Raw genomic sequence first — 8,808 nt, forward strand, 5'->3', positions numbered from 1 at the left:
TTTTGTATACTAACCTGATCTCAAATTTGTGGTGATCCTCCTCCCACACTCACCACAGTGCAGGGATTACAGGTATCTCCCACTAGGCTTGGCTTTCAGAGTATATTTTACTTATGGTAATTATTTGGACTAGAACATAGTTCTAACAGACTTTTTAGTGCCATGCATGGTGGCACATGCTTATCATCCCAGTACTCGGGAGGCTGAAGCAAGAGCATTGAGAGTTTGAGGTTAGCCTGGGCTCCATAGTGAATTAACATTTGGCTTGAACTACACTGAAGTACCCTGTCTCAATCTCCCTCTGCCTCCCCAAAAAGAAATGGCACCTCAGTCTTGCTTATATAATACTGTGCTTCACAACAAGCAAGGTGAGGAAAATCTTCAGATCCCATGAATGGGTACCAGGTAGACTAGGTCCTGTGATGTCAGGCCTTAGAACAAAATTTTATTTGACACAGCATGATTTTGAATTTTAGGCTTTGAATAAGATCTATAGGATGCCAGAACTTTGCTTTCAGAAATGTCCAATTTATTTGCTGAGATTAACTTTAGCATATTTTTTTCATACTACTCTTCTTTGTTTCTGTCTTCTGTTATATTATTTTCTTGATTCTCCACCACCTTGTCTGTCCCTGTTAAAACATAAGCAAATTTTGTGACTATTGCCATCATTAATAAATGCCATTAAAACCCCCAAACTTTACCAATAAATTATTCATAAACAATTAATAAGTGGATATAGTAGTAGACTCTGAGTATCTACATATTAATGAAATGATGTCTCTGCTCTTGAGTGTAAAACCATTGTTCAGCCATTCACTACAAATTCTGAATGCTGATCAATGTCATTCTCTGTTTTCCTGACATTCTCACTGAACTGAACTTCACTGAACTGTGAAACAAAGGTGTTGAATAGACTCTCAATGACCTGTGGCCATCATGATAATATTAAGATACACAATTAAGGGGCATGAATCAATCATTATCTCTACTTCCTCCTCTCTCTCTCTCTCTTTTTTGGCAGCATTGAAAAATTATACCTAGGGCATTCGCACTAAGCCATATCTCCAAATCCTCTTCTTTTACTTTTAAAAAAAATTATTCATTTTAATGAGAAAAAAATAAAATAGCAATGAAACAGTTTCAAAACAGGTTAGTAGAACAGTTACAATAATTAATACATTGCATATTGTTTTCTTCATAGTAGTTATTCAGAAGATGAGATGCAGACATGATATCTTGTCTAAAATATTAGTACAAACCTTTCTTCTCAATGAATGAACTAAGAGAAAACAGCTGTATAAATATCCTAACTATCTTGTGTATATTTTGGAATAAGGTTTTTTTTTTTTTTTTTTTCCTCGAATGCCTTCAGGGCACTTTTGGCCAGCTGGAGAAGTGTGAGGTTCGAACTCCAGCAACCTGAGGCTCACAGCTTTGTGGAAGCAGCCACTTAAAGGCCTGAGCTATGGCCAGGCCCCCTATCTTGTGTATATTTTGAGACAGGGTCTCATTATGTATTTCAGGCTATCCTTGGACTCCTGTGTTGCTCAGGATGACCTCTAACTTGCTGTGTTCCTCTTGCCTCAGCCTCCTGAGTTCTGGGATTACAGGCATGTGAGACCACAGATGGCCTCAACTCCTTTTTAAAAAATGTTTTTGAAGGTCTTGTTAAGCTGCTAACTTACCTAGGCTGGTCTCCAACTCACCACAGTCCTCTTGCCTCAGGCTCTCAGAGTGATAGAATAGCAGGTATACACCATCACACCTAAATTCTTTTTCTTGTCTGGCAAGTTCAAGGGCCTGAGTTCAATTGCCAGAAAAAAAAATTCTTTTTCTGAGCGAGCTTCTCTGAGATTTGATTTTCATAGTTTTTTTTTTTTTTGGAGGGAGATGCTGTACTGATAATCAAACTTAGGGCCTCATGCTTGCCAGGCAAGCACTGTGCCACTGAGCTAAATCCCTGCCCTCAATTTTCAGTTTTGGGAGTGTTGCTGGACCAAACAAATCAGGACACTGAAATTTATGAGTCTGAAATATTCTCAAACAGGTGCATTCATTCCTTACTCATCTTTCTTTGCCTCTTACTTGATTTCTCATGAAAAACCATAATTCGTAATATTCAGTGTTATTAATAGATGGGCAAGGTACAAAGAGACTTACTTTTTAGGAAGACAAAATTTTTCACAAAGATATTTATGTTTAAAGTTGTTTCTGTTGCTTCCACAGCCAGAGAAGATGAAGGGTTCACAATTAAATGTCAAAGTGTTGTAGTAGAATCTGAACAAATTTGACTTGCAGTGCCCCCTTACTGGAGGATAGTTGCAGAGGTCTGTGCAGGAGAATCACAGAGTCAGTTTTTTTTTCCTACCATATTGGCATTCTTTTCCTTATGGGCTCATACTATTAAAACACAACCATCTTAGTAAATCTATCTCAGGAGGGCAAGATAGAGCTCCTTGAGCATGAATTTCACCATGTTTGAGATATGGAGCAATGCTTCTGGATTGTGGCCTGGTTCAGTGATGCACAGAAATAATTGGATAAGATCAATAGAGTAGCTTTACTCCCTCAGAGCTGACAGCAAGAAAGACCTTAAGGTGAAGTTTTTCAAGGTATTCCTTGTTTGTATAAAATATATCCCATTTCTTGACTTCAAATGGTCTTAACTGGGGATTGAACTCAGGCTCTTGAGCTTGCCAGGGAAGTACTTATTCTACTGAGCCATCTCCCCAGCCCTTGACTTCAAATAATTCCCATGTCACTGGAAGTGAATATCTCACCTGATTCCCCTAACATATGCCATTCAGTGAATGGCATGAGAGAGCAGCTATACCCATAATAGCATGACAGGAAAATAGCTGAACATGTGGCACCCATTCAAAGCCAACTTTACTCTCTTCATGGCTGGATGAAACTTCCAACTCCTAGCTAACTCTATATTTTGTTCTTCTTAACATATAAGTACCTAACAATCATTTAACTTGATCATGGGCAGGGGTGACACCCAAGGAGAGAGGATAATCTTTGAGATTTTATCTCTTCAGAGAGAACTAACAGGCATGGCCATCAGTTCTAGCCCTAAGGATAGAGACCATAGAGAGTAAAGCTACTCTTTGTCCTAGGTGATGCAAAGTTGACAAATCTAAGATTAATTGGAATTAGTAAATCAAAAGCCCACCTAGAAAACAGCACAGATAGCATAAAAAGCCCATTTATAGAAACAATAGCAGAAAACTTCCCAAATATGGGAAAAGGATTTAACATACAAATAAGTGAGGCATATAGAATCCTACATAGCTAGGATCAGAAAAGAACTGCATCATGATATATCATAGAATATATGATATTCCAGAATTTCAGGAGTTGAACACAAAAACAGCTTAAAAGCAGTTCAAGAAAAAAAGTGAATCACTTTATAAAGGAAACATTACTAGAATTATAGCAGAGTCTTCAATACATATCCTAAAGTTCAGGAGAGATTGGAGTGAAGTGTTTCAAGCAAGCCCTAAAACAAAACAACTTCCAACCCAGATTGATATAACCTGCAAAACTGACTTTCAACATTTGTGGAGAAATAAGTTATTTCTATGATGAAGAACACGTAAAGAAACTCATAATCACCAAGCAAGCATTCCAAAAATTTATCAAGAATATCCTAGAAGGAGACAATGAATCTAACAATGTAAACAAAAGTCTAAAAAAAGTGAATACACTAGTAAGATGTCAATTAAGTAGAAGGGAAAGAAAAGGAATCAACAACAGAAAAATAGTACCATGACTGACATAAATCAATATTTTTCAGTGATGACACTCAATGTGAGTGGTCCTAGTTCTCCAACCAAAGACACAGACTGACAGAATGGGTTAAGAGACAAAAGCCAATGGAATACTGTACACAAGAAATGCATTTAATGCAAAAAGAAATTCACTGACTAAAAGTCAATGGATGAGGAACAATATTCCATGCAACAGAAACCAAAACAAAGCAGGAATAATTATCCTATTTTTAGACAAAATGGGCTTTAGGTCAAAATTTATCAGAAGAGGTGAAGAAGGGCATTACACACTGGTTAAGGGAACAATTATAAACATCTGAGCACTAAATATTAGGACATTCAATTTCATAAACAGAGCACCCCTAGATATAAAATATCAGATGAACAGTAATATAATTATAATGGGGGACTTTGATACCCCACTATAATAGATAGATCAACTAGACCAGAAAACCCCCCCCAAAAACCAAAAAAACCAAAAAAACCCAAAACTGAGCAGGGGAGATAGTTCAGTGGAATAAGCACTTGCCTGGCAAGTGCAAGGACCTGAGTTCAATCCCTTGTTCCACAAAAAAAAAAAAAAAAAAAAAAAAAAAGCATACTATTTGGGCCGGGGAGATGGCTCAGTGGAGTAAGCCCTTCCCTGGCAGGCGCAAGGACCTGAGTTCAATCCCCGGTTCCACAAAACAAAAACAGAAACAAAAACAAAAAAACCCCAAAAGCCCAAAGTATTAGAGTTTAACCAAAACTTTGGGCAAATGGACCCAGTAGATGTCTACTGTTGCTCTACCTAATAGTGATGGAATGCACGTTCTTTTCAGTAGCATATGGAACTTTTTTCAAAAGACCACATACTATCCAGTAAAGCATGATTAAGTAGATGCAAAAGATTTAAACTTATACCATGCATGTTGTAAGATCATAGTGCAGTGGAACCAGAGCTCAGTTGCAAAAGAAACTATGGAAACACGTGAAAATTTTGTGCAGTCTGTCAGTACAACATACCAGAATGTATGGAACACATAGAAAGTGGTCCTAAAATGGAAGTTTATGGCTGTGAGTGGCAACATGACAAAAATAGAGTCAGTACAAATAAATAATGCACATCTAAGTCCTGAAAACCGGAACAATACAAATCCAAAGCTAGTACGAGGAAGGAAATTCTAAATAGCTGAGCATTTATCAATGAACTACAGACTAAAAGATGTAAAAACAATTAGACCCTCCAAGATAAAAGACTCAATTAAAAAACTCTCAACTGAAATGAATAGATATGTCCTGGAAGAACAACAACAAATGGGCAATGAGTACATGAAAAAATATTCATGACTGGCCATTAGAGAAATGTAAATTAGTACAATGCCGAGATTCTGTCTAATCCCCCAAAGAGTAGCTATGCTACCATCAAGAAATCAAATATCAAATGCTGGCAAGGCTGCAGGGAAAAAGGAAACACTATACATTGTTGGTGTGAATGTAAACTACTATGTCAACTATGGAAATAGTATGGACATTCCTCCAAAACTAAAATTAGAAATTCCGTTGGAGCCAGCACTTTCCCATTTTTTCTTCCCAAAAGCTAAAGATGTTGTTATGGTTTGTGTCTAGTTGTCCACCTAAAGCCTCAGGTAAGTAAGTCATGGGGCAGAAGTGGCTCCAGGAGCAGGGAGTGAATTGAAGGGTGGGGCCAGAGGACCAAGGCGGAGCTTGAGGGGCGGGGCCAGAGAGGTGCGTTAAACTGACAACACGCACTGCCCCCTCAGGCCAGCGGCCTCCCTCGGAGGTGTGGAGAGGGTCACCTGACACTCCAGCCTCTCCTCCAGACCCTGTAGCATGGGACTGCGGTGTCTGCGATTGAGGCCGCCTCCTGTAGGGAAAAGATGTGTGGAGAAGACAGAGGCACTGACCCTCTCTCCTGAGCAAATAAGGCTCTGAGGTCTTGCTGTGTAATTCAGGCTGTTTTTTTTTTTTTTTTTTCCAGAACCAGGGATTGAACTCAGGCCCTTGCACTTGCCAGGCAAGCGCTTATTCTACTGAGCTATCTCTCTGGCCCCAGGCTGTTTTAAACGTGAAATCTCCAGTAACTGTGGGCTAAATAAACCTTTCCTTCCTTCTTTTTGAGTGTTGGGTATTCGTCCCACCAACGAGAGAAGAGTAACTAAGACAGATGTTATGTTACAGTGATACATGCATACCCATATTTATAGCAACAGATTTCATAATAGCTAACTCTTGAATTCTACCTCTACACCCATAAACAAATGAATCGGTAAAGAAATTGTGGTGGTAACTGCATACAATGGAGTATACCTTTGCCATCAAGAAGGCTAAACTTCAGTCATTTATAGGGAAATAGATGCATTTTTTAACATATTTAGTATAGGGCCTACAGGGTCTGCAGTATCTCATTACATAGATTGAACTCATAGTGATCTGCCTGTGTTCAGCCTCCTAAGAGCTGGAATTACAGGCACGCCCCACCATGCCCTGTCTCAATCGCCATCTCAGCTCACCCCAGGGACAGGGCCAGCTTGGCCTGCCAGGGTCTGTGCCCTGCCTAAGCAGGCACTTTAGTCTGCTGAGCTATCTGGCTGGCCCAGAAACAGATGCATCTTGAGACCATATTATGTAAAATAAATCAGATGCACAAGCTTAAATGTCTCATTGTTTCTCTTACATTACAAATGAAAAGTGTAAGTAAAGAGCAAAATACAAGAGAGATAATAGGAAGCAGGGAGATACTTTTCAAATGAGAAAGGGATCAAGAGATTAAAGGTGGGGGAAGGAGGTGAAGAAAAGGGGCTGAAAAAAGTGGAGATCGGTAGGTACCTGAACCAACTCACCAAACAAATGCAATCATTTGTAATTTGTAACACAAACATGTACTAATGAAAAAGAACTACCACATGGACTCTTTAATTTCCATCATTACCAGAGCTTTTGCAAATATATGTACTAAAAATACTTTTGAAAGAAAATATGTAGCCCAAACTGGCCTTGAACTTGGGATAATCCTTCTGCTTTAGCCTCTTCAAGTGCTGGGATTACAGGCATGCACCCACACACCTGGCTTAAAAGAACCTTTGACTTCCTATACCTATTCCCACAGGACAGAGTGAAAATACTTAGTCTGGCAGACCTTCTTTTCCCTGAGAAGAGTCTGTGTCCTCTCTCATTCTGTTCCCCTTTTATATGCGCATCTAGACTCACCTTTCCTTACTGAGATATTGGATGTTGATGGTTAGAGTAGGAGTCATGATGACCATGTAAGAGACAAAGAAGAATCAAAGTTAGTCTTCTTAAAGTTCAACTACAGTCTTTATGCACACTCAGCAATTTCCTCTTCTTACCTAGAGTCTTTAATCTTTTATTTATTTGATTCAGGGTCTCACTACACAGCTTGGACTCCTAGTGATCCTCCTGTCTCAGCCTCCCCAGCTCCGGGATTACAGGCATGGGCTACCACGCCTGGACTCGGTGGCTGGCACAGCACCACCACATGTGGTGCTGGGGATTAAACTGGGTCCTTGTCCTTGCCAGGCAGGCACTTAGACCACTGAACTATCTCTCCAGACTACCTGGAGTCTTTGATATATGTCCATTATAATTTGAATAAAGAGAATTTAATAAGTAGAATGGGAATGCCCTAAGCATGAAAATTATAGCTTCTGCATCTCTGTATTGGTGAAATATACCATAGTGGTTGTATTTCATATATGTGTTGAATAGAATTGGTATTCATCACACACACACACACACACACACACACACACACACACACACACACAGAATTTTCTTGGGTACTGCTCAAATCAATCCAGTCATCATAATCTCCAGTCCTTTTGTAATGAAATATTGGTAGAAACTGAAGTTGATTGTAATTTCTGTTTTCCACCTTCCTCAACCCATAGAAGGACTTCAATGTAATCATATTCTGTGGAGCCCTGTGATTTGAGATAAGAGGAGGGCTTGGTCCTGGTTATTGGCAGCAACACCATCCTGACTGCCTAGACTTCCCTCTCCATGTTTCTTCCTGGTTGAGCATCTGATTTTGCCTTACCTCCAAGATGTCCACTGTCACATAGTTCTTCGCTGAGATTTTCAGAAAATATGCCACCTGAAAGTGTGTGGAAAAGCATGGAAAAGATGAGGAGCCACAGCCAAAGAGAAGAGTGGATCCATTCAGGCTTCATGGTGTTGCTGACAGCAGACAGGAGAGTTCTGGACCTCTCTGGATTTGTACTGTGAGAGTTGAAAGCTTTCTCTTGAGAGAAGTTGAACTCATATCTAATTTATTTCCCCAGGGCTCCTTCCTGAGCAGGGTTCTAGTGCACCCATGACCAGCCAAGTGTAGCAGAACAGCAAGTGCTTGGGGACCCAGCCACTCAGCTGAAAAGGCATGGTTGTTGGAGCCCTAAGGATGAGCCTCTGTTTCACCTCTCTCTTCACCTAAGGATCATGAGTATATAGAACTCAAGGCACCAGTGTCTTTTTATTTATTTATTTTTTAGTTTTTAATGTATTTTAGTACAGGGTTTATAAGGTCTTACTACACAGATCAGACTTGTAGTGATCCTCCTGTTTTCAGCCTCCCAAGTGTTGGGATTACAGGTGTGCGCCACCATACCCAGTCTCAGTTGATGTTGCAGCACACCCTGGCACACTTGAGATTGAACCCTGGGGATCTCTGAGCTTGCCTAAGCAGGCACTTTAGTCTACTGAGCTATCTGGCTGGCCCCACACTTGTGTCTTTATAGTGAGTAGTTGCAAATAAATTATGCTTTAAACATGTGAGGATAAAAATTAAAAGTAAATAAACTAAATCTTGAATCTGTAACACAAATAGCAAAATAAATCAAGAGAAAGTAGGAGATAACTGATGAAAACGGTAGTCACCACAGAGTTTTCATAGATGTTCATTTTTGGACTCAGGAAGCTCTCTTCTATTTCTAATTCGATGGGTGTCCTTATTGAGAAGTTATAGATTTTGCCAAATGCCCTTTCTGTGTCTGTTGAATTTTTTTTTAAT

The 8,808-nt window shown here is 39.6% G+C and overlaps 1 protein-coding gene across 1 annotated transcript; it reads right to left on the reverse strand.

Moving 5' to 3' along the window:
• Positions 1-516: 516 nt before the first annotated feature.
• LOC111818018 (early lactation protein-like) lies at positions 517-8,030 on the reverse strand. Its single transcript, XM_023720679.1, has 4 exons — positions 7,840-8,030; positions 6,990-6,998; positions 2,164-2,332; positions 517-632 (listed from the first exon to the last, which is right to left on the reverse strand). The coding sequence occupies exons 1-4, from the start codon at positions 7,970-7,972 to the stop codon at positions 599-601; spliced, it is 345 nt and encodes a 114-aa protein (XP_023576447.1). The 5' UTR covers positions 7,973-8,030; the 3' UTR covers positions 517-598.
• Between the last annotated feature and the right edge of the window lie 778 nt (positions 8,031-8,808).

This window comes from Octodon degus, unplaced genomic scaffold, assembly GCF_000260255.1.
Source record: "Octodon degus isolate 3935 unplaced genomic scaffold, OctDeg1.0 scaffold00077, whole genome shotgun sequence".
Taxonomy (NCBI): domain Eukaryota; kingdom Metazoa; phylum Chordata; class Mammalia; order Rodentia; family Octodontidae; genus Octodon; species Octodon degus.